General features: G+C 42.6%; 1 protein-coding gene across 4 annotated transcripts in view; it reads left to right on the forward strand.

Moving 5' to 3' along the window:
• Positions 1-26,226, forward strand: part of CRHR2 (corticotropin releasing hormone receptor 2) — a 151,690-nt gene that overhangs the window by 89,198 nt on the left and 36,266 nt on the right. For all 4 annotated transcript variants that reach the window (XM_085563003.1, XM_085563010.1, XM_077789598.2 and 1 more), the window contains 4 exons: positions 15,330-15,447; positions 17,817-17,970; positions 20,979-21,039; positions 25,146-25,218. In XM_085563003.1, the coding sequence (XP_085419129.1) occupies positions 15,330-15,447; positions 17,817-17,970; positions 20,979-21,039; positions 25,146-25,218 (406 nt within the window). The remainder of the gene's footprint in view (positions 1-15,329; positions 15,448-17,816; positions 17,971-20,978; positions 21,040-25,145; positions 25,219-26,226) is intronic.

Here is a 26,226-nt window from a genome sequence, read left to right on the forward strand (position 1 = left end):
ATCTCAGATGGAGCAGCCAGTGATGAAATCTTCTGCAGGTGATGAAATCATCTGCCATTTGTGGGGTCCATGAGACCCCCACACAGCTGGGAGGGGATGAGAGCTCAGCCCCCTTTTCTTGGGAAGATCCATTTTAGCCTTGTTTTCTCCAGTTCTGCCGCATCTGAACCTGTGCAATGACAGCCAAGCCAGTAAATATTTCATTTAGCACCTAAATAATAAAAAGTGAAGGAGAGGGCCTTGATTGTTGCTGGCACAGTGGCTGAATGCCAGTGAGTCACTGTGGCTGCAAGTCAACATCACTTGCTCAAGGTCTAAATGTTGGTGGTCTTAAAATTGTGAGAGCTGTTCTGTCTTTACCACGCAAAACCAAACAAACTCACAAACAGAAAGGAATACAGCAAGAAGGAAAAACAAAGAATTTGTGCACAAGCTGTGCTGTAGAAGTGGATTGATCTCCAATACAGGCCTTGGAGAGATTTGCTCAGGGCACTTCACTTGGCATTGTTGAATGGATCTGCACTTCTGGGATTCTCAGAGTCTGTTTGTTCTCATTAATAGTCAAGGTTTGCTCCCTCCCTCCCTCCCTCCACTGACTCAGCCTCATTGTCCCACTGAATCACAGTCTCAAACTGCTGAAGCAGAAATTTTCCATAGGAGGAATTCTGCTATCAGTAATACCAATCAAGCTGAAGAAAAATAAAATAATTTAAAACAATCCAAAGGATTAAAATACTTATTTTGAATCACATTTTTTCTTTGCTGTTGCTGATAATGCAGAAACTTATCTTGCTTTGTTCTGGATTTTCCCTTGTCACTGTGCTGTTAGAGCATCCTCTGAGGTAGAATAAGATTTCTTTGTAAAACTCCTGATTTGTTATTAAACAATGTGCTGGCAGTGGCCAGCAGTAACCTGAGTGGATTCCATCAGAATAAGTTTTATTTGTGCAATGGTTATCAGAGAAGAAGTAGGGGAAGAAAGGTGTTTGTTCTGGGAAGCATCCACATCCCTGCTGAGTTTTGAATCCAATAAAGGACAGTGCTGACAGGCAGCAGATTAAAAATGATATGTTCTTGCTGGATAAAGGCAGCACTAAAAACAACCAAACCTACAAACATTGTCATAACATCTTTTGTCACTGCTATGGTGACAGTGAAAGCAAATTGAAGTTATGAGGTGTCGAAATTCTGCTTTCCTGTAGCCCTTAAATTTAGCTCTTTCTATTTGCCCAGTGAAGCATCTGATAAGTTTTTTTCTCATAGGCCTAGGGCAGTGTTCCCATTCTTTTGTATGATTACACATAGATTTCCTAAATCCCACGTATTATTTCTCCCCAAAAGACTGGAACTTTTTTTTTTTCTCATACAATACAATCACTTATTTTATTCTTTTTCTCCCCCCTTACCATCTCCTATCTACTTTCCTTTATCCTCTCCTGTTTCAAGCTCCTTTGAACTACCCTGTTGCTCTTCAATCTGCTGCAGGCTTGGCAGGATTGCTGCTGCAGACCGCTGTTGGTAAGAATGGAAGAGTTTGATGAAATTATTTGTAGAAACCCATCAGGAGAAAGGCAGAGCATCAATACAGAGCAGTTTTCATAGAGCAAAGTGATGTGACACCTCTCAGAACCTACAGAATGAGGATATCTCAAGCAGGGAGGAGATCTGCACCATTAGTTCTGGTTTGCATTTAAAAGGATGAAGTTTTTGATGTGATCAGAACAGAGCAGGCTCCACATCGAAGGCACAGTCCTTTCTTCTTGTGGAGCAAGAGGAAGGAGCAAGTCCCAGGTCAGGACATCACCTCACAGAGTTCATGTCAGTGCTCCATGTCCCACATCACCTCCTGCCTTCCCACCCAGCCCAGCTCAGCCTGTTCCATCTGCCACTTCAATAGCAGAGCCTTCACTCATGATTCAGGCAATTTGAAACTTCCCCAAGTGTTGAAAACCACCCTAGGTCACGGGGTGGCTCTATGTGGTGGAAAAACTTCTCCTCCAAGCCGTGCTTCCAAAGAAAGGCTCAGCAGTCTCTTGGTTTTCTGTCTCAAGGCAGTTTATTGCAAGTTATCTAAAAGATTTTCTTCTCAGGCTGCTGTGGTTTGCTCACAGCTCAGGCAGAGACACACACACACCCTGACATCCTCTCTGACTCCCGACTGCTTCTTCTCTCCCACCCAGGGCTGCTGCTGTCTTTTATATGGTACATTACGTGTGACATGGTTACAGTTTTTCCCAATGCCTATTACCTATATTAAATGGTGATTTTCTATCTTTTATATGGTACATTACGTGTTACATGGTTACAGTTTTCCCAATGCCTATTACCTATATTAAATGGTGATTTTCTATCTTTTATATGGTACATTACGTGTTACATGGTTACAGTTTTTCCCCAATGCCTATTGCCTATATTAAATGGTGATTTTCTATTCTAAACCAATCTGTGAGTGCCAACATCACCAAGAACATGGAGGTGAGGAAGAAGAAAGAGGGAGGACAGGCCAAAATCCCTTCATCTTAAAACCTCTGACCTCCATGTACAAAGTAAAAACCCCTGTACAACATTAAAACCCCCCTGTACAGCACTCAAAAATTCTTCCCTCTACTTTGTGACTACTTCTATAATATCTAAACTTTTGTGACTTCTTGTTCTTCCTGCAAGGTTGGTAAATCGTTCCATGGCTCAAACCCAAAATCACAGCTGTTTCCATCTGCCTGCCAGGGTCTCAAATGCTTCTGACCGGGGCCTGGAACCTCCAAAAATGTCTGAGCAACATTTTGAGTTCCCACACCCAGGAATCCTGGGTGGGGTGGGGTGGGTGCAATGTGGGTTTGAACACAGCTCTGTGCCAGGCTGTCAGTGAAGTCCAGAGAGAAACACAGATATCACCACTAGAAATGAACGGATGGGTCCATTTTTGGGTTAAGAAAGATTTATTGCTCAGTCTCAGAGACTGTGAGATTTTACAGGAGCAAGCAGTCAGCCATAGTTCAAGAGTAGTCACAAGTTTCTTTGTCACAAGGTAATATATAACTTTCTAACTTAATAAACAGTTGCTAGAGGGTTTATTTTGCTTTTCTAACCTATCACTTTTACTGACTTCTGCTGCACTGTGGATGCTTTTGTTCAATAGTCTTCTGTCTCACATGCACATGTATTCTTCTATTATAACTTCTAAACTCTTAGCTTATTCTATGCAACTACACTCTTACATTATAAACCTTTCACCATCTTATTAGTACAGTTTTTCACTTATTTAAGGTATATTCTTACTTGCAGCTATGGAAGCATAAGTTTATTATTTTTCTGCTTAATGGCTGTATACTGTATTTTTACATCAATCCAAGCTTCTTCTAAGGTTGCAGATCAAATCTTTCAGTGTCTGTGGAAGTTTTTGTTTTTCCAGTTCCCACAGACAGGAATGAAAATTATGGAACTGTAAATAAGAGCAAACCCAATGAGGGGGATATCTTTAAATACAAAACACCCAAAGTGCCTGTACTGCCTGAATCTCCGTGAAGGGTCTCATTCAGTGAACTCAGATGAAGGCCAGGAACACTTTTCCTATTGATTAACCTGCTTTGGTTTGACAAGGAAGTGAATTTTCTGAGGAAGCTGGAGTCAAACCAATTAGTGGTTAAGTTTAGATACTGACATTTAGATTAACTACCAAAGGCTTTGGACACGTGTTTGAGAACACAAGGGGTTAAAAGCAGAGAACTCCCAGAGGAATTTTGGTTTTGGTTTCAGTTAGCAAAAAGTGTAGACTGTAATCCCCCCCAAAAAAAAGTTGTTCTTTTAGTCCTTAACAAAGTATCCTTTAAAAAAACCCTATAAACAGTTTTGGTCCATACACAGTAGTAACACAATAACAAATTTTCACAATAACAAATTTTCTCTAGTTACTATGTATAGTTACTGTGTGCAGTTACTATGTATACTGTATACATATAGTATATATATAGTATATATATATATACCATAGGTTACAATTGTGTTTCCTAGGAGTCTATAGTACAAGAAAGACTCCTCTCTCCCTTAATAAACTAGAAAATTAATTATCTAAAGAGTAGTAACTTAATCAAAAATCCAAGTTTGTGTCTCACTGTGTTTTTGTAAAAATTAGGTAAAAAGAGAAAGAATGGTGTAAAAAGTTTTCATTCTAAATCCTGTGTATTCCTTTTATGATAAGATAATAAAGTTTTGTCCTTTATTTTTAAGCTCAGTCCTGCTCTGCTCTATACCTAGTCACATCTCACACACTCATTTAAAAGCAAATACATTTTCATAAAAGCATGACACCAATGTCAAACCATAACATAACCCCAGGCCATTGCCTTTGCTTCCCACTGCCTTTACTCACCCCCTCTTCATCTCACATCTCTAGGATCTGTTCTTTACTCTTTTTGTATAGACCCTACCCCACACAAAATAAAATCCCAGACAGCAGGGCCCCCATGAGCTCCTGCAATAATACCAGTAATTAAATGTGTGCCCAGAGAGCTCTGTTCTTAAAATGTGAAAGATTTCACAAGCTGCATCTGAAATTGTGGTATTTTAACCTAGCACAATGAAAGGCACTGAGGAGTGTTGTTGCTGCCTATAAATACATCACCATTGGATAAACACTGGAAACTAAAGAGCTGCTTATGACAAAGGGCAGTGCCAGTGCAAGGAAAAATGGATGTAGGTGCTCTACAGACAGGTTTGTGAGTGGATATGAAAGGATGATTTCCAGCCCATAGAGCAGAGCAGTGTGGTAGAAGAAAAAACTTTAGTCAATCAAGAGTATCAGGTCCTGTGCTAGAAATGTGTTACTGGTATGTTTCTGTTGCTGCCAAAGTTTTGGCTGTGAGTTTTTGGAGATGGACATGAACTTCTTTGAATTCTGATTTATAGAACTGTTCTTACAAGACCTTTGTTGACTGACAAGTTAAAACTTGTCTGTGTTCTACTTCTGATGATGATGGAATGGTTTTGGGAACAATGGAGCTTTTCCAGCACTGCAGATTTTCCAAGATTTCAGAGAAGGGAGGAAAGCAAAGTTGGGTCTTTGCAGTTTATATATGAATCATGCTCAGGAGTGCAATTTGATTTTAAAAAAACCCACATCCTGAGTCATCTCTGGGAAGGAAAATCAGAGAATATGTTTTCAAGATGATGTTTAGAGTTATGAACTGCAGATGCACCTGCAGCTGTTCAAGTGCTTAATGGTTCAGTTTCAGTTTTCATCCATTAAATTGTACATAGGTCCCTCACTAACTCCACTGTAATTGTTCAGCACTCAGGAACTTCCTCTTCTGTCTAATCTAAAAGATAATTTAGATGCGGAAGTGTGTCCAGAGAAGGGAACAGAGCTGAGGAAGGGTCTGGAGCACCAGGAGGGGTTGAAGGAGCTGGAAAGGGGCTCAGCCTGGAGAAAAGGAGGCTCAGGGGGGACCCTGTGGCTGTGCACAGCTCCTGACAGGAGGGGACAGCCAGGGGGGGACAGATCTGCTGCCAGGGAACAGGGACAGGAGGAGAGGGAACGGCCTCAGGTTGTGTCAGGAGCACTTTAGTTTGGATATTGGGGAAATTTCTTCACTGAAGGAGTGGTCTGGCATTGGAACAGGCTGCCCAGAGTAGTGGTGGAGTCACCAGCCCTGTAAATTCCCAAAAAACTTGTGGATGTGGCACCTGGGGACAGAGTTTAGGGGTGCTGCATCAGTGGTTGGATTTGATGATCTTGGAGGTGTTTTGCACCCTAAACAATTGCACGGTTCTGTGAATTCTGCTGCTGCACATTGCTTTTGTCAGCTAAAACATGAGAGAGGGGAGAGGTGGAGGTTTTTGTCACCCCTGAATGGGCCATGGACACCCCTGGCAGCTCTGGGTTGCCTCTGCCTGTTATGGGAACAGCAACTTCCCTGGGGACGTGCCCAGGCTGAGCCCCTGGACACATTTCCTAATGCCCAGTGAGCACCATGAGAATGAGGACCAAGCACAGGATGATTATTTGGGAGGTTGCCAATCTTTCCTCAATTCCTGGCCAAATGCTCCAAAATAATTAAATATTTCACACCATGTCTTGGTGTAAATGAGGCCAAGGAGAATGTGAACAGCAGCATCAGCAGTTCAGACTTTCCTCCTTGGTTTATCACCACAGTATCTGCAAATGTAGATAATGTAATAAATTTTGCTAATTGTGAAATTGTATTAAAAGTAAAAACAAAACAAAACAAAACAAAACAAAAAAAAAAAAAACCAAACAAAAAAAAAAACACAAAACCATAACCTTTGAATTTTCTAGCTGGTCTTTTAAATTAATTTTGTTTCAGATTTTTTTTTTTTTTTTTTTTTTTTTTTTTTTTTTTTTTTTTTTGGTATTCTCCCTTAAGGGGATTATGAATGAGGACATGCTGTACACTGTATTTCCCAAACAGCTGCTGTCAGCCAGATCAGCTACTCTGAACTCTCCCTCTCTGACTTCTGAAGTTCTGCCTCGGATGTGGGCAATCCCACTGCAGTGGTCTCTCCATGGAAAACATTCAGCTTTCCACAATGTGGGCTGATAACTACAATCTGTCAGAAAACCTGAGCTGTAAGGTGTTTTGTGTTCAAAGAATTCCTTTGCAGCTCTGTTTTCTCTTTGTTCAAAAATTACTGGCATCTGACCACCTTTTAACAAATCAAATTAGAGCAAAGTCCTAAATCTTTTTCTGCAGCCACAATCATATGCTGCACTAAATGAAGTGATCTGTATTTTTATCATTCTTGTGAAAACTGGGAATTTTCTCCCGTGGGTGACTTGGTGGCAGAGTTAAGGTTGGAGCTGTGTTTGTGGAGCATGCAGGGGCTGGGTTTCTGTTGTCCCTTATCTCAGCAGTGAGCACAGCCACTCTGGGGCTGCCCTGCCTCTCTGTCTTGTGTTGGCTGCATCCCTCCCACCCCTGGAACATCAGTGCAGAAACCTTTGTGTCTAAAGCAGGCAGGATGCCCCATGCCCTGCCATTAAAAACTGGCTTGAAGGCAGGAGAGCGCAGCTTTGGAAAAGACAAACACACAGATGGTTCCACAGTGAGTTTATTTTTGGGGTCTCTGCACATCCTAAATACTCATGGAAAATGCTGTTTCTCCTCTTCACCTGAGCATTTCACTCCCGTCCTCATGATAAAGCTGTCACTTCCAGTATTCCATCCTTCCCCTGCTTTTCCTGTGGGAATATTTACATTCCCCCAGGCAAGTGCCACCAAGAAGCTGATTTTCCCTGCCAGCCTCTCCAGCTGCTGTTCCCATCTGGAAGCATTAGCAGCTCCAGAATCTGATTGAGCACACGGGGAAAACCATGGGGACCTCAGGGGAGGTTTCCATGTGGGTGAAAACAAATAGGCCCTGACAGACACAGAGCCTGGGAAATAACTTGCTGTGAGGTATTCTTCCCACTCCGTGCCATTTATAGGTTGTGCATGTGCTTTGCCTGCCCCAGAAAAGACTAAAGAGGGGAAATAGTTTTTTAAGTATTATCCATTATTCTCCTTCTGGTGTGTTCCAGTGGTGGGATGAGAAGGGCTCCAGCAAAGTGCACTCCTATTTCTCCTATCAGCTGTTTCCAGAGAGAGACTTTGGGACAGCAGCCTTAATTGAACATCATTATTAATGGAATACTACATGAATTAATAGAAGGTTTCCAAGCTTCCTTAATAAAGTTTTCATTTGCAATTATTTCTATGCAGATGATTCAACTGATTCAGAGGGCTTTCAACCACGCTGGCACATTATTATGATTGTTAATGTTAATTGTTTGTCTCATGCTTTGAATCGGAAAATAGTGGCTCTGTGCATCCCAGAGGAAAAAAAACACTGTATGGATAGAGTGAGAATAAAACCCCAATAAATCAACAGAAAGCTACTTTGAATTGTACCAGGGCTATTCATAGATGTCCATTTGTGAATCAGTGAGGCCACCTTTACAGAAAGAGTTGATGTGATTTTCTTTCTGCCTTTCCAGATCTGATAATTTTGCAAGTAAAAGGAATGGGGTTTCTATTTCTCTGCTTTCTCTGTCAAATCACACAATTAAGGTCATTTGGTGGAACAAATAAGCAGGACATCCTCTTCCTATCAACGATCAGAAGCTCTTTCTGCCCACCCCTGACCCAGCTGCAGTCAGCTGCTGAGAATTTGCTTTTTTTTTCCCCTTTGCTGCTGTTTTCCTTTGAGGAAGCCCAGCTCTGACACCTGCACATGAGGCAGTTCAGGATGCTGGTGGCTGGAAACTGTCAGGGAACAACGTGGTCTGTTCTCAGAACAAATAAAGGGGTTCTCACAACACACCTGGCTCTTCATTTACTAATTAAGAAGGCCAAGGAGAAGCATGTTTGCTTTCACCTTAATTTCTTGTTCATGTCCAACCTGCTGCAGATCTGAGTGCTCTGTGTGTGTGGTGAGAGGGAGGCTCATCCCAGATCCCAGATAATCTCATCTGCTGTGCCCATCACAGCCAGGGACAGGCTCTGGCACTCTGGAATCACTGCAATACCCACATCTTCCTGCACACCCATGGAGATTCATTGAGCTTGTAGTAGACCTCTAAGATCATTGACTCCAACAATTACCCCAGCACTGCCAGGTCCACCCCTAAACCATGTCCCCAAGTGACACATCTAGATGGTTTTCTGAACTTCCAGGGATGGTGACTCCACCACTGCCCTGGGCCTGTTCCAATGCCTGACCACTCTTTCAGCAAAGAAATTTTTCCTAATACTCAGTCTAAACCTTCCCTGGTGCAACTCGAGGCTGTTTCCTCTGGTCCTGTCCCTGTCCCCTGGGAGAAGAGCCTGACCCCCACCCAGCTGCACCCTCCTGTCAGGGAGTTCTAGAGAGTGAGAAGATCTCCCCTGAGCCTCCTCTTCTGCAGACCCCCAGCTCCTCAGCTGCTCCTCATCAGATTTGTGCTCCAGGTTCTTCCCCAGCTTTGTTTCCCATCTCTGCACAAGCCAGCTGTCCCCAAATTCCTGCAAATACAAAACAAGACACTTCAAAACTCAGTCTCCCATGAAAGTGTGCTGTTCCTTGCTACACTCCCCTATCCAAAACCTTTGAAATAGGCTTGGTGTCGTGTAGACCAACCCATGATGAAAAAACTACAAAATTCTTCTGGTGGCACCATGCTCAGAGCCAGGTATCAATGATCTGCTGGTTCTTCTTCTTCCTTCCTTCATCATTCCCTCCAAATGGAAGGATAGAGAATTATATTTGTGCTTCTTGTTCCTTAACCTTTTGTCTGGAAGAACATGTCTGGAAGACATGAAAACATGAGGATGTGAAGACATGAAAACACAAGGAGATGAAGACATCAAAACATGAGGAGATGAAGACATGAACACATGAGATGAGGACACCTCTGCTAAACCCACAGCAGGACTACTGAGCATCAGGCCCTGGTCAGAACCTCCTGCCCTTTCAGGAGGAGTGTCTGGACACCATTCAGCAGGGAAAGCACTGGTTCTTAAGAAATCATCAGGAGTCAATCAGCCCTTTCATTTACAAAGCCAAGATGCCTCCAGTGGCAATATATTTTCTCTTCATGTCAGAAATTGTCCTTTTCTCTTCTCAAGGAAATCCTTTTCCTTCTGCCTGCTCCTTCACTCAGGGTGACACACACCCCTTGTTTGTGCCTTGCTGTCTTTCAGGGGGGTATTTCCTGCCCAAAATCTGCTGTCAGGCACAGCCAGAGGTGAGATTGCTGCATGAACTGTGGGACTGCAGGACGCAGCACCAAGCACTCCTCCCAGTTTGCTCCCACAGCCCGTGGATGAGCAGTTTCTTGTTGTCCAGATCCAGGCTTTTTCTGTTCCTTCACCTTGCAGCTCCCACAGGACAGGAGGGGGTGTATTTGTGAGGAAATGCCTCCTCATCCAGCCCTTGAGGGTGGGCAGACAAGCAGAGAAGAGGAGCCCACACAGACAAATGTGTTCTACTGTGCACAACAGGTTATGAGCTCTTCAATCCATCATGTTAGTGGAGTAATCCATGGTCTGACCCCAGTGAACCAAAACCACAAAAGGAGTCTATTGTAAATGCAGGCGAACCCAATGGGAAGAAATGATGATTTCTGACTCAATTCAGAAGGCTGAATGATTTCTTTATTATAACTATGCTAAAATACATTAATATACTATATAAAAGGAGGACACCAAAACTACATACTACTTACTCTAACTCTCACACAACTCGTGACCCTCTCTGAGAGCCCAGCCCCAGGTGGGTTGGATTGGCCATCAGGCTCAAACAATCCTCACCAGAATCCAACCAAGCAATCACCCCAGGGAAACAATTCTCCAAACACATTCCACATGGGAAAAACAAGGAGCCAAAATTGAAATTGTTTTCTCTTTCATTTCTCTCCATGCCCCTCTATGAAAAATCCTGAGAGGGAGAGAAATGTGGTTGCCACAGGAGTCCAGTGACTCCTGGGAGGAGCTGGGACCACCAGTGAGGTCATTTAATGCATTTAAATGCAGCCTCTGATTCAGGAATATCTTCTGACTGCCAGGAGCAAGGAGGCAAGAGCAAGGACCAACTTGCAGTTCAGCTCCCCTGTTTCCAATGCTCTTTCCCAAATGAATTTTTACTGATCCCCACAGGGACTGAGTCCCAGCCTAAATGGCACACTGCTCTGAGTGAACATGGACGTTCTTTATGTTCTGACCTCAATCTTTGAGTCTGTGGTGAGTGAATTGCTGTCACTTCTCTCTTTATTGCATCCATCACCAGGGAAGAGCTAGCAGAAGAGTGAGGCCAAAGCCCTGACCAGTGATTTTTATCTGAAAATGATTAGAGTAGGAAGGAAATAATTAATTCCTCCTCAGTGGAAGCCCGTAGCCTCAGTCTGTGGTGTCTTGTGAGGTGCCAGCCTTCAGGATCTCTGGGCTGGTGATTTGTGCTGCTGCTCTTGCTGCATTCAGCACACATCAAGGCTTGTAAAACAAGTGGAAATGGCACAAGTGATGTTACCTGACATGAAGATGAATGGGAAACCTTCCATCATCTGTTCCTTTGGGCTGGGGAGCTCTGAATGGCTCTGTAAGTCACAATTCTTGCCAGCAGTGCTGTAATTGTATGTGAAGCAGCAGTTCAGCACCCAGTCCCCTCAGCTCCCATTTCTCCCCTCTGCCACATGATTCTGTCCCTCTGCAGAGGCAGCTCTCTGCTCTCTGTGCTCTCAATTTCTTCATGTTGCCACTGCCACCACCCCCAGGTTGTGATATCCCCCTCCTAAGAGCAACCCCGAATTTCTTAGCTTCTGGATTTTGAAGGAATTCATTCATGCCAGCCCCGTGCCTCCAGAAAAGCTCAGTTCACTAAATTCTAGCACAGCTTCACATGTTTTAAATTCCACCTCCTGCCAGTTGCAGTGTGATTGGAATATTCTTTTTCTGTGTTATTGCTGCTCCTGGAGCACAGGCTTGGTTACTTTTGCACTCCTCAGAGCAAAGCCAATAATTACTCAAGGAGAAAGGAACTGTGGGGCTCATTGTCATAGGAGACTGATACGAGTGTTTTAAGTTTTCAAAATGGGACAGGTCATTTCCATGAATAACGGGGGTATTTACATTTAAATTAAGGCTCATAAATTTAAGCTACGAAGAACCAGGAAAAAGCCTGTGGGGGACAAATTACTCCTATGAATATCCCGAGTTTTTTTCTTCAGGCTTTGAGATGAATGAGTGTGGCAAGGTCAGCTTTGTCCTTTCAGCAAACACTATCTGTGCTGCAGGTCTCCTGTTGTTCAGCACTTTTGCTGCCCAGTTTGGGAAGTATTCTTCACTCAGTGCCCACCCCAGACTCCAGCCTGGCTGCAGAGATGAGTTCTGTGCACAGGGTGAGCTCCTGAGCCCAGCAGAGCAGTCTCACCTGAATAAAGCCTGGAATGAGGAGCCCTTTCCTCAGTATCCCTCCAGATGCTTTACACCTGCTAAATTACAATAACTCCCCCACCTGAAAATGAGAGCAGCTTTCTCAGGTGGCTGCCAAGAGATTGTTCCCTGTTCCATGGACTGCAGCCCTGCTGTGCCCTGCAGCCTCCACACTTTATCATCCTGCAGATTCTCCCTCCCCACTAGAAACCTGACACAGTTATTTCTCAAGCTTTCCCTGCCCTTGGCTGTGAATTGCATTACTGCCATTGATTTCTGTGCTGGTGGTATTTAGGAGACAGAACCACGGGCTCTGGGCTTATTGTGAGCAATAACAAATTTTCAGTGTCCAGTTGGGATTCTTATTAAAAGAAAATTAGAGGGAAAAAACCCAAACAATACAAAACAAACAAGCAAACAAAAAAACTAAAAAAAAAAACCCAAAAACCCACAAACAAACAAAAAACAAAACAAAACAAAACAAAACAAAAACCCACAACAAAACAAACAAACAGAAAAAAAAAAAAAAAGATAAAAGGGAAAAGGTTAAAACCATTCTATGCCTGGGATCACATCACTGCCTGAGTTATTTGAGAAAGTCTGTGACACTTTCAGACATCTCTCAGATTATCTTTCATGGCTCTGTTAGCCCCAAAGACAGGAAGCTTTTTAGCAGGTGAAAGAACCTATTTACCATGCAAGTCACACACCCAGTGTCTCCAAAAAGGAATGAGGCAGTGCTGTGAGGTTTCTCATACCCAAAATATGGCTTTTGCTAAAGGCAGTGGGACAGGAGAGCCAACTGTCCCTGTTGCACGTCCAAAGCCAAAGCTTCAGGCTTCATTTTGGTCAATTCCAGCTGTTGGCTACATTTATATTTAATTTAATTTACACCAGGATATACTTAATTTGCACCAGGAGCACACCTTCCCTCTACAAATGGGTCTTTTTGAAAACAAGGAGTGTTTTGATAATTATCTGTTAAGATTGGAGGTTTCCAACACAGACCAGACCCTCCACCACTAAAAATCTGAAGGATGCAGAGTGATGGGAAAGAATAAAAACCAATAGGAACCAAGAAGCAGTAAGGAGCACAAAGATCATTTAGGCACTAGATAAAAACTTAGAACCATAGAATTGCTAAGGTTGGGAAAGAAGAGATCATCAAGTCCACTGAGCTTGTCAAAGAAGAAAATGTGGTTTTGCTGACTGGGATCTTCCTGGGAGAAAATCTCTTTTTTATGATCCAAAAATCTACAACTCTTAATTTGATCTTGTTTGCCTGTCTGCCCAGTCCAATGTCCTGCTGTAAATCTTGTGGCAATAAGATTTCCCCTAGCCAGATTTAGTAATATTCCAGATTATGGGATGATTAAACTAAAAAATACCTAACTATAGCTATATCTAAAAGGATGCCTGCAGCAAGGAAGTTTTTTTTCCCCATTCCTTTTATCTTACCTTTGCCAAGAAATACATCCAGGTGGCAATTGTACCAAATCTGTTTTGTGATTAAAGCTCTCAAAAGCAATTAATTTCATCTCAATAACTCACAGATTGACCTGAATTTCCTTAGTTTTAGTCCCCTGTCTCCTTCTCTCCCTAGAAGCAATGTTTCAAACTCATCCTTTCGTTTGCTAATCCATGACCTGGAGGGAGTAAATAAAACACGTAGGTGAAGGGGAGCTGCAGGACATTTTTGGGCAGGATGAGGCACAGGGACAGCCCTGAGCAGGATGTCTCAGAGCCAGGTGCTCTCCAGGAGCCCAGCATGGGCAGCTTGGTTGCCTCATTTCTTTGAAAGCCAAACCCTGAACCTCATTCTTTTGTTAAAAGTGAAATTCTCAAAGTGAGATGGGTCTGACATGTCTGAGAGCAGCATTTTGGAGTTTGTAGCTTAAATAAAAGAGAAAGGGCTTGAGCAGCTGGAGATTTGTTCTCCAAATTAACTCATCATGAGTCACTGAGGCTCCCAAACCAAATACCAATTTCATTCTGGCAGCCTGAGTTGTTAAACTCAGAGATGATTTTAACATTGGCTTAGCAGGGTTATACCTCTGAGTGTCTCTGTATCTCATATGTGGGAGGTCTTCTGTTTTTTGAGGTTTTTTACTGAATTGCTTGAAATCTCTGAGAGATTTGTGAGGCTGAAGGGCATCACAGAATTCCTTCTGGCCCTAAAACTGACAAATTTAATCCTAAGCACAGCACAATGAGTGTTTTATGGTAGGAAAATAGTGTTCATCATTAAGAAGAGTGGCTTGTTTGCCTTGCAAAAGACCTGAGGCAACAAAAACTTGGTTTTTGGATTGTGCCTCTCGTTCTGTTGTCCCTGGGGTGCGATCAGTCCCTTCCAGCTGAGCAGCTTTGAGCCACTTTCTGTGTTTGTCCCACATTTTCTGGCAGCTTCCCTGGAAAGCAGGGAGCCTGATATGGCCACTGCCAAATCCCACAAAGTGCTCTGGCTCTTTGAACCCCCGTGGAAATGATTTTCATAAATGGAGGGGTTTGCTTTTTGCTGAGAAAAGATCATTTAATTGAAGATTCTGTAATTGCAACGCTGCAACTTGGCACTTGCCAGCCTTTACCAGTTCACAAAGAATCAGAAGAGAAATGTTCTGGTCTTAAATGACTGAACCTGTCACAAGTAACTCTGCCTTGCCTCAGTTATGCTTTATTTTCTGGCAATAGCATCATGCCCTGGCTGCCATTTCCAGCAGCAAGTATATTTCAGATGTGCCCACTTTTGTTTTATGGCACTGTGTCCCAGCTTACTGTAGCTCACATTTTACTTTGTGCTCATAATTTCCATTGTACCTGAATGGGGGCTGGGGAGGGACCAAAACCAGACACAAATATTTCCTGATGAAGGAGGATGTGCAGCTCTGCCTCATTTAAGGTAAAATTTAAGCCAGCCAAGCCCAGGATTGAAAAGCAGGCAGTTTGTGCTCTCATGTTGCATTAATCCAGACTCACACAGGTGAGCCTGTTCAAGAATTAACCAAATTCCAGCTTTGCCACTCCAGTACGAATATTTATCACTAAATCTCCTTCTGTGAGCAGCTCAGCAGCCTCCAGGGCAGCCTGATTGTTCTGAGGCTTTTCTATCAATTCCAGTTGTTCTAGAGATGGAGGGAATGGGAGCAAAACTAATAACCAAGGATGAAATAACAGTTTGAATGTTTGATTTATTTTTTCTAGTAGATTCAAGCAGTTTGACTTGCTTGACTTGATTCAACTGTGTTGTCAAGACAAATTGTTGTCCGTGGCTTTGCAAAAAACACAAATCTCCTGTTTCATAGAGTAACAGAGGGATTGCAGGGGGATAAACTGTGCAATGAACAGAATTTACTCATTTGTTTTATATGGTTATTGATGTGTGGGTGGATATATTCATCATATATGTTCACTTCAGTGTGTTTCCCTGCTCAGGAGTATCAGATGCCTGCGGAATATTATCCACTGGAACTTGATCACCACGTTCATCCTGAGGAATGTGATGTGGTTTCTGCTTCAAATGATAGATCACAACATCCACGAGAGCAATGAGGTGGGTGCAGGGAGGTGGCAGGGCCCTGCCCTGGAGCTCAGGGTGCTGAGTTTCTTTGTCTGGATATTTCAGGGGACATTTAGCCATGTGCTCAGAGAGACTTCCATGCTTGCCTTCATTTCAGTGTCAGCTGGGCACTCACCATCCTTGATTAGCTCTTCAAATGTGAGATTTGACATCTGAACTTCAGCCCCATGCTTTGGGAAAACAAACAAAGAAATCCTTAGTGCCCACATAAAGATGTCTGTGCATAAATCTCTATTATTACTCGCCCAGACACTCCTTTGAGAAAATGTAAATTCTGTTAATTCAGTGTTTGCTCTGTCTGTGCTTCTGGCAGTCTCACACTCCAGAAGATGGAGTTTAGGAGCTATATGGTCAACAGTTTCATCCTGTGTGACTTGCCCTCATGAATATGCTGCAAATCTTTATTGAGATTTTTTAAGTTATTTAGGAAAAATCTGTTGGAGACGGGACTCAAATACCTCTTAAAATGTGAGCACAAAGTGACAATGAAAATATAAACCTGCAAATATAAGGATGGAACATCACATGCTCCAGTTTTCATTAACTCATCTTTTCTCTGCAACCTTTTTGGGAAAGGTGCTTTTTACAAGCTTGGTGATAACTTTGTTATGTGATTGTGGGATAAGTCAGTCAAAATAACACCACCAGAATGAATGTTAACATCATTTATTTTAGCTGTTGATGTGATCTCTTCTGTGCTGATCAGTGCTGATTAAATAGCAGATACAGAAGCATCAATGTGGAAATATTTTGCATTAAGTTTATAATGCTTGCAAAAAAAAAAATCAAGAAGGAAATGGTGCAGTTATCTGGAGCCTAATGGTGGGTACATGTGGGGATCAGGAATCCTCAGTCACATAAACAGAAAGGTGTGAACTAAGGAGCTTTGCAATTTTATTGAATTCTATTCAATTTATATAACTCCACCAAGGACTTGCTCAAAATTCATTTTGTTCTGGTCTCCTATGGAAGTCGTGCAGAGAGAGATCTCATCACCATTATTTGTATTTGTTTGTCCCAAAATCTTCCCAATCCACCAGCCAGCTCCTCTTCGTTCTGACACAGGAAAAAATGACTTGGATGTGCAATTGATGTACAAAAATTGACTTTTTGTACAAAAACGGGGAGGGAAGGGAAGGGAAGGGAAGGGAAGGGAAGGGAAGGGAAGGGAAGGGAATTTGGTTTAAACAGACATTTGAAAACAAAATGTTTAAGTTTCTTCTGGGTTGTTTTGGGCTTTAATCCTATTTTAAGTGTAAAGCCAAACTAAATTTCAAATGTTAATGAAATAATACAGAAATGATAGCGTTAATACATCCGAAAGATTTCTTCTTTTTATTCCCATTCAATACACAGAAGTGATCACAACTTGTGGATGGGCTGTCATTTTGTAAGTGTGCTTCTTGCCCAGTAAATTCTTAAACCTCAGAATTTTACTGGGCTTGGTGGTGCATCTGATGCTCTGTTGGCTGCCTGTAGACCATCAGCATCTCCTGCATATGAAGGCTACAACAAAATTAACTGAGGGTAAAACTTGGAAATACTTCACTAGAGTTAGTTAAAAGGCTGGAGAATGGTGAGACCAAAATGACCAAAATCAGTGATAGCAGAGAACCCAGGTAACGAGAGTTGTGCCCCAGGGAGTGCACTCGATGTCTGCTGGGTAAGAAGGAAGTTTTCCCAGACTTAAGTGAGCAGCACTGTGGTAATTACTCTCAGTTCCTTGTGATTTATTGCTGGGATGTTCCCATTTAGAGCTAATTGTGCCTCCCACAGCTGTGCTCTCACTGCACGGCCATTCTGGGGAGAAAAAAAACACATTTTCTCACATTTTACAAAAGGTTCCTGTTGAGTCTGTAGCAAAAATCGGAGGTGCCATGTGACTTAAAATTCAGGTGTGACTTACAGAATGAAGCACCAGTGGCAGGAACAGAGGGGATGAATTGGCTGATAAAAACATGCCTTTGAAATATTTTTTTTTTCCTTTAAATATCAGTTGTGCCTCAATGGAAATTAAGCAAGACCATGACACTGACACAGCTCACCTGTGCTGACATGACCTGCTCCTCTTGGAGCCTTGTTCTGGAACCTGAATTTTCCAGACAGGTTTGGTACAGCAGATCCTGCATGTTATGGTCAAAGCCAGTCTCAGCAGAAGGTACAGATGGATCAGTGAGTTCCTGTCAGCACCTAAAATATTGTGATTCCAAGCCACAGCATAAATCTGCATCCCATGAGTGAATTTTATCATTTATATTTTTTTTTAAGGGAATAATGACATACAGAATCTTTAAAATGTTCTCACCATGATTTTAAAATATTCTTTTCTGTTCCCTTTCTAGCCCTGGTGTCGATGTATTACCACTGTCTACAATTACTTTGTGGTGACCAACTTCTTCTGGATGTTTGTGGAAGGCTGCTACTTACACACTGCTATAGTGATGACCTACTCCACAGATAAACTGAGGAAATGGGTCTTTCTCTTCATTGGATGGTGTAAGTGACCTTTTGTGGTTAAAATTATGTTCTGTGGAACCTGGCATTCAAGTGTTAAAGACAAAGAGAGGCAAGATTAAATATTATAAATCCCCCTGGGGTGAAATCTGGACCACTCAGTCTGAACAGACACTTCCAAGTGAGGATCTGACTTGAAAAAAAAGCCTCATTATCTGCCAGTCCAGCCCCGCAGCTGCTGAGGGATTTGTTCCCAGAAAACAAAGAGTTTTTGGACTGTCCTTGGGCTACTCAAAGTTTCAGCTGGGGCAAAGATGGAAATGGGATCAGGGATCCAAAGGACATGAGCTGTGATGTGAGGCTGAAGGAGCTGAGCTGCTTTAATCTGGCAAAGAGGAAGATGAGGAGGGATCTGTTTGGTACCAGGAGTGATCTGGAAGATAATTTACAAAGATGATGGAGCCAAATTCTGCTTGGTAATAGCAGATGTTATAAAAAGGAATAATACTCATAAACTGCAGACTGGGAGGTTCCAGTTGGATGTTAAGAAAACAGAAAATGTACCAGGAGATGGTGGAACACTGAAATATGTGACTTAAAAGCTGTGAGACCTCTGACCTTGGGGTTATTAAAAATTTAGCCAGACAAAGATCTGGCTGAGGTGGGTGAGTATTGATGGTTCTGCTCAGAGGAGGAAATTGGAGCAAACAGCTTTAGAGATCCTTCCCAACCACCATCTCCATGCTTTGAACTCAGACAGATGTTTGGCAGGACAAGCCCCATGCAGACAGTTTGTTCACTTGAATGAAAATCTGAGGTCAGACAGAGCTAGTGAATCTAGCAGTTCTTTTCTGTTGAAGGAAGAAAGGTGGAAAAAAGTCACCAATATTTTCTTTTGTGAAAGCAGAATGATATTTTGTTCAGAAGGGCCTCTCCCTCTCTGCAGAAGTAATTGGATTGCAGATCTGAAGGCAGAAACAGCCTTTAAAACAAAATATGTCGTTCAGTCCAAAAATCAAATGGGAGGAAGAGGAGTTGTAGTAGAAAGAAGATGGTTATTTGGGGAGTTGATTGAATTTTTTTCCCCAATAGTTTACAATTCTCTCAGTAAACTGGAAGATCAGCTGCTTGCAGAGCTCTCCCCCAGACTGGTTTGATCCCTGGTGTTTTCACTCCCTACCTCTGTCAGAATCCTCTGGGTCTCTCATCACTCATGTAGGAGTGCTGTGAGCTGAATAAACCTTTCCAGCCACTTTTTGGGTGCATTCTGGCTCTGCTCTGCCTCCTCATACACATTTTTTTTTTACCAGTCTTATTCTCAAATACCTATTCTTCACTTAACAAGGAAAAGTAAAACGTTTTCCTTCAGGAGAGGGCACATGGCTTCATTTTCTCTGTCCATTCCTCCCAAGAACATGGGGAAATGAGTGCTCCAGACCCTTTGAGAGGGTGATGAACAGGATGAAACAAAAGACAATCATTTGAAGGCCACCAGAGATGCTGGGGCAGGAGATCAGAGCTGCTCTACTCCTTGCTGAGGTTAAAGTTGACCCCTCAGCAACTCAGCCCTATTTGTAAATGCAGGCGAACCCAATGGGAAGAAATGATGATGTCTGACTCAATTCAGAAGGCTGAATTATTTCTTTATTATAACTATGTTAAAATACATTAATATATTCTATAAAAGGAGGATACTAAAACTACATCCTACTTTCTCTGACTCCAACACAACTCGTGACCCTCTCTCAAGTTCAGACCCCAGGTGGGTTGGATTGTCCATCAGGCTTAAACAATCCTCACCAGAATTCAATCAAGCAATCACCCCCAGGTAAACAATTCTCCAAACACATTCCACATAGGAAAAACAAGGAGCAGAACTAGAAATGGTTTTCTCTTTCATTTCTCTCTGTGCACCTCTATGAAGACTCTTGAGAGGGAGAGAAATGTGCTTGCCGCAGAGCCCCATCCCCTCTGTGTCGTGGCTCTCCTTCCATCTCCTCAAAGCCTCCATTTCCCACAGAAGGGAAAGTGGGAAGGTTAAAAGAGACAAATTTGTGTCGGAGATAAATGCACCTCTGCTCCTCCATGGGGGTTTGAGTCTTGTTGCTCTCACTGCAGAGTCTCGTGAGAGTCACTGGGGCTCTGTCCCTGCGCTCACCTCAGTGATTTCAGTGGTTTCAGAGACGTGAACCTGCAGTTTGGAATGGGGGATGGAGATGGCGAGCCTGGACTTGTTTGGGTTTTCCTGAGGTGAAAGTGAAAGGGGGAATGGAGAGGAAAAACCTCCCCTTTTAATTTTGACATGGGTCTAGTCCTTACCCGAGTGGAGTCAAGAGGTCTCTTCCATTTACTCCCTCTCCCTTCCACGTCCCTCCTGCAGCAAATCCCCTTCAAACCAGCTGGTTTGGAAGGCCTAACACAACCACTGTTAGGGAGAGCAGTGATGTCTGTAAAGTTAAAAGTAGCTGGATCCTTTAGAAAGAGAGAAAAAAAAAAAGCAAGAATTCTGATACTTCAAGATATCAAGCTATTCTTTCTCACAACCCTGTTTCATAAGGAACACTGAACTCAAAAAAAATTGTTGAAAGTTTTGAAATTGTGCTTCATCTAGAGATCCCAGTATGTTTACAAGCTTCTTGGAGCCTGGGAAATAAAAACCTAAACACCAAATTCCAAGTACTGTCCTTAAAGATTCTGCTGTACCAACTGCAGGAAAATGAAAAGGGTTCAAAACTGCCTTTAAGTCAGCTAAATTCTTCTGGTCACTTCTATGGAAATATAGGCATTTATGTGTGTTTGTTAATATTTTTATTAACTTTCCTTACTGATACTAAAGTTTTATTAAGATTATCTTTTTTTTTTCATTTTTAAGTTAAAAGATCTTAGCAGTGGTGGTGTTAATCAGACCAAGATAGGACGACTATGATTTGGAATCTCCCATTCATTAACTCAGACTCTCCTCACATAAATCTGAATTTGCTTTGGTACCATGGACACATCCATCCATCCATGATTAACTCCTAATTTTTTTTTTTTTTTTGCTCCTGCAGGTATTCCCTGCCCAATCATCATTGCCTGGGCCATTGGCAAGCTGTATTATGAAAATGAACAGTAAGTGATGTTAATATTTGCGTTTGTGTGGCTCTCTAAACAAGTTAAGAAATGGATACACATCCAAACCATATCCCAGGTCACATATTCCTGCTTCCCCTGGCTGTGCATTTCCTTCTTCCTCGGTGTGAGGAGCTGCTCCTTGCTCAGCCATTCCCATTCCCTGCCTGTGCTGCCTGAATTTTTGCACGTGGCATTGGAGAGCTCTTGTTCCCTGAGAAAAAACGTCCCTAAAGAGCTGCCAGGTCTGGTCAGCTCCTCTGTCCCTAAGGACAGGTTCCCAGGGGGAACTCATCCACTGATTCTTCAAGCAGCTGGAAGTTCCTCTTCAGAAATCCAAGGTCCTGACTTTGCTCCTTGTCAGAGCTTTTGTCCATTTGTCCTGAGCACTGGGGGAACCATGTGCTGCTCCCAGGAGGTCAGACCCAGCCAGATGGACCTGCCTGCAGCTTATAAGACTATTTGGGACTGCCCAAAATTCAGGGAAAATGGGAATTTCCTCTTTCTCTGTCTGAGTATTCATTTGAGTTGTGTGGAGGTTGAGCTGGGGTTCAGGTTGTGTAGCTCGTCATAGTTTAAAAGCTCAAAATAAAAAGAACATTAAAAAAATGCTTGAAGCAACTTCCTGACTTTTTAATATTTGTGTTTAATAGAGATCTTTAATATTAGAGATCTTTAATAACTATTAATATTAATTTAATAAATATCTTTGTGTTTAATAGAGATCATTTTCTGGACAGTCAGGCAACTATAACTGGTTGTGTGGTAAATATCCTGCCTGGGGTTTATCAGTTCTTTAGCAAAATATGGCAACTCAGAAAAAAAAAATACTGTTAAATCTCAATTTAAAAAATCACTCACAAATTATTAAGAGCTATTGCAGTAATTTCATTGATGGGCATTTGTTAAGGGGAAGAACATTAGTGAGATCTAATTAACAATAGTGATAAAACCTAGTGGTGGGTTTGGTTATATAAAGAACTATCAGAGATCCCTGAAGAATATTAAGTAGTGCTACTCAACAGAAGTGTATTTTACACAACTGAGTCTTACCACAACTGTCTTGCTGAATCGTCCTCTTCAATATTCAGGGGATGTTTATGTATCCTTCCAGAGGTAAAAAAATAATAAAAAGTGGCTAAAGGGCTTATATTTCACACATATGCACCAAATAATTATCAGAGATGCACCAAATAATTGTCACTGATTTAAGTTTCTCTTTTTGCTTTCTGTGAAATTATTTTATTGCAGGCACAATGGCCTGTGTTGGATTTAAAGTAAGAGTTCAGATGATTGGCAGAACAGTTTGCAGTATCTTAGCTAAAAGTCCTCATTGGAACAGTTAAGACTCTAAATATGAAATATTGCTAATCAATTGCAGACATTTATTATGTTTCTGGCAAATAACTGTCTCATCTGAGCAATACTCACCCCATTTAATTAGAAATATTTAGATTACAGTGTAATAGATCTGGTTCATAACCTAATGAGATGAACACAGACCTAAGGAAGCTGCTGGGGTTTTTTTTCTCCACTACCTACAAAAGGAGCCTTGGGGCAGCAACACCCCTGGAGAGTTCTGTGTTGCAGAGTCTGTCCTTGGCCACAACCTTGTTTTCTCAGTGTGGAAATAAATCCACATTAATTCTTCACTCAGCACAACCTTGGTCTAACAGTGGACTTCAGATAATAAATTTCAGCATTCTGGTCTTCCAGCTAAGCAACATTTAAATTCCAAAGAGCAACAAGAGCAGCCTTTGCCCTGGAACCTCATTTGTGCTTTACCAACTCAGTTCCAAATTCTTTGCTGACTTTTTCTAGCCCACTAAGTTCTGCCACATGCCTCAGTCTGTTTTGTATTAGTCCCTCTGCTAGAGCAGCCAGCTTCCCAGGAACTCTTTGCTTCTCTTAGTTCTCTGAGTTTCAGGCAATAAAAAATAGTTCTCCCAAAATACCCTTCAAAATCTTCTCTCAAATGTAGATCTTGGAAGTTCTGGAGAAATTTGTTTCCTACCCTGGCGTATCTTGTAATTTTTTTTCATGTCTTTCCAGCTACATTAAAAAAAATAGAATTCAAAAACACAGTTTCATTCATTTAAGGCTGCCCTGGGGATTCTTCTTGGATGATAACTTGGCTGGAGGAAGTGCCTTATTCCAAGTCTTGCTCTCATGCCCAAATTTTGGAAGATGAGTTGCAAAATTATCAATTCACACTCAGTGCACCAGGGAATAGCAGACGTCTTTCACATTTCTAAAGCATTCAAAGCTCCCTCATTCATTTGGAACTTAAAGGATGTGGGAATTGAACCAAGAAAAGGCAAATAATTGTGAGGTGCTGAAGTGTTCCTGATTCCAGCTGTGTACCTCCACACTCCTGTCCACTCAGAGCATCTTGCAGTGGGCAAGCAGCTCCTCCTGTTTTAGCAAACTCCACATTTTGGAGAGAGGCTTTGAGGGCATGGTGTGACCCACGAGGATCCCATCTGAGCCAGAGCTTTGCTGATCCCAGTTCACTTCCCTGCACTTGTGAGGTTGTGTCTCACAGGCTCCAACATCTTTGAGGCAACCTATTACATCTTGCTACTTGTAAAAGTGCAAATGTGGCTCTGTGGTCTCCCTGGCTCAGGAAATACCATTTTTTCCATGGCTCCAGTGGCACTAAATTACTATTTCACACAGCAAACATGGGGAAGGCATAACTTTTGCAGTATAGATTTGTTATGGATGGTATCCATGACAGGGAAGAAAACTTTCAGACCCTTGAACTGCAAAATCTACTTCCTAAGGGATATGCAGCTCCAATGATCTCAACCTTAAGGAATTATGAATGCAAAGCTGTCTTAGCTTGGTGGAATTCTGGATGCAGACTCCGTGGCTGTATCTGTAATACTGATTCAGCTGGGCCTGGATTAATTCCTGGGGCTCGACTTCCAAATAGTATGGGATAATTCACACCCGTATCATTAAACCTCCTTAGCCTCCAAAATCAGGGGTGCTGCAGTTTGTGGACTACTGGGAATGTCCTCTGGCTCCTGCTAACTCCAGATTTGTTCCCCAGGAATAGTTTTGGCCTTGGTTAGTTTTTGGCCTGGACCAAAACTACCCCAAGGAAAAGGGAATGGCGTGAGTTCAGACCTGAGCCCAGTCTCTCATTCATTGACCAACATAAACAGAGTAGATTTGTTATTCTCAGTGAAGAGGATGAAGTGAGTGTCAGTGTGGGTTGCTGTGAAATCACAGGGTTCTTTTGTTGTGTAACACAGCAGGGAGAAAACCACTTGGAATTAGAGGAAGTCAAGCCAGTGCTCGGTCACAGGTGACACATCCAGGCTCTCCTCTGCTCCGAGGCCACCTGTGATTCCACTTCCCTGAGTCCATTCCCAGCCTGTTTTGGGTCACCCCAGGCAGTTTGGAAGGGGATGCTGGAGCAGGAATTTGGTGGCTTCACGTGATGGCTCTGCTCTCTCTGCTGGCTTTGGTGGCCATGGAGTCATTAGGGTTGGAAAAGGCCTCTGAGATTGTGGAGCCCAGCCACTCACCTGCACAGCCAGGTCCTCCACTAACCCATGTCCCCAGGTGCCACACCTGCATGGTTTTTGAGCACTTCCAGGGTCCCCTGTGGTCCCCAGATTCATTCAAAGCCAATGGGATGATTCCTTATCCATTCAGTGTTTTATTTAGACAGCATTTCCATGCAACTCGAGACATTGCTTCAATTAGCAGCCCTTACTTTGTACAGTGTGTCTCTGGGCACTGCAATGGATAACAGGGTTTTTTCTCTTGCACAGAATATTTCTTTAATCCCTTTTTCAGACATCTCCTGCATCCCTGAGCAGGTTCTCATATTTCTTGTAAATATTTGCGTAGGCAATAGCCAAAACCATAGAGGGAACATGAATGTTCTAATGGAAGGGAAAAGTGGAGCTCAGATCTGTGTCCAACAACAGGTGATGTGCAGCAGAAAATTCCATTACTTGCTGATTATTTATATATAAACAGTGCAGTGAGTAAAAGAGCACCTCTCTGTAAGTGTCCTTCATATTGCAGTCTAAAAAAAGTCAATGTACCTTAACAAATTGTTTTCTTATTTGCTTTGTTTTTCACAGGTGCTGGTTTGGAAAAGAGCCAGGGAAATATATTGACTACATCTACCAAGGGCCAGTGATTCTTGTTCTCCTGGTAAGTGTTTGCGTGGGTGGGAGGACACTGCTGTCTCCCACTCAGAGAAAATTTGATTTGTCATGTTCCACATCTGCTTTTATGGAAATAAGACACAAACAAGGCCAAACATCTTCAGGTGTTCTCTGAAGTGGCCGCAGTGGATAGCACTGCAAGAATTGAAATTATTTGGTTTTGGCTGTTTCCTTGGGTTTGGGCCATTCTTTCCTCCTCCCTCTACAGTGCTATTTGCCTTTGTACAAAGTTTTGAGAGACAGAAAGGAAAAATGTTCAAAGCCAGGGGGTGCATTAACAATATCTGCTCATCCACCTGGGGCTCATGACAGCTACAGCAATTCTGTCACACAGATAATTTAGAAAAAGGTAATAATCACAGTCAGGAGTTGCATCTTTCACTGTCAGCTCCATTTTCTCCATCACCAGCACTGCTGTGTGTTTGTTTCTACATTTCCTGTTGTGAAGTTTCCTTCCCAGTGCTGCCCACACTTACCAGGCTGTTTATGTGTTTACCCAACACTCCATCTCTTGTGCCAACCAAGATTAGGCAGAGGGAGAAGGAAACTCATTCATAGCCCATTTTGAGCCTTCAGCTGAAGCACAGCGGTGCTTTCCCAGGAAAAAAAGCAAAGCTGAGTGTGGATGGAAAGTATTAATTAGCTGCTAGTAAGGACAAAGCTGAAAATAAATTATTCTGCTCTTCCAGGCAGATGAACCAACACTGAATTCCCAGGGCTCAGTGGGTTCTCCCTCTTAGGGAGCCAAGGTTTGCTGTGGTTGTCCCTCATGTCACTGCAGCCCCCATGGGGAAGGGCAAATGCTCCTGAAAAGGCACCACTGGCATCTTTCTCAAGGCTAAGAAGCCTCATGTTCTCACCTTCTCAGTGCCCTGTTCTTGGGACTCAGTGTGAAAAAAGTTTCTGTGCTGCCCAGCAGCTGGTCTGAGTGTGTGTCCTGAGAGCAGGAGAGATCATTCCCGTTTAGTTGTTAAGATACAGCAAAAAGATTGCC

This window comes from Lonchura striata, chromosome 2, assembly GCF_050655825.1.
Source record: "Lonchura striata isolate lonStrDom1 chromosome 2, ASM5065582v1, whole genome shotgun sequence".
NCBI lineage: Eukaryota > Metazoa > Chordata > Aves > Passeriformes > Estrildidae > Lonchura > Lonchura striata.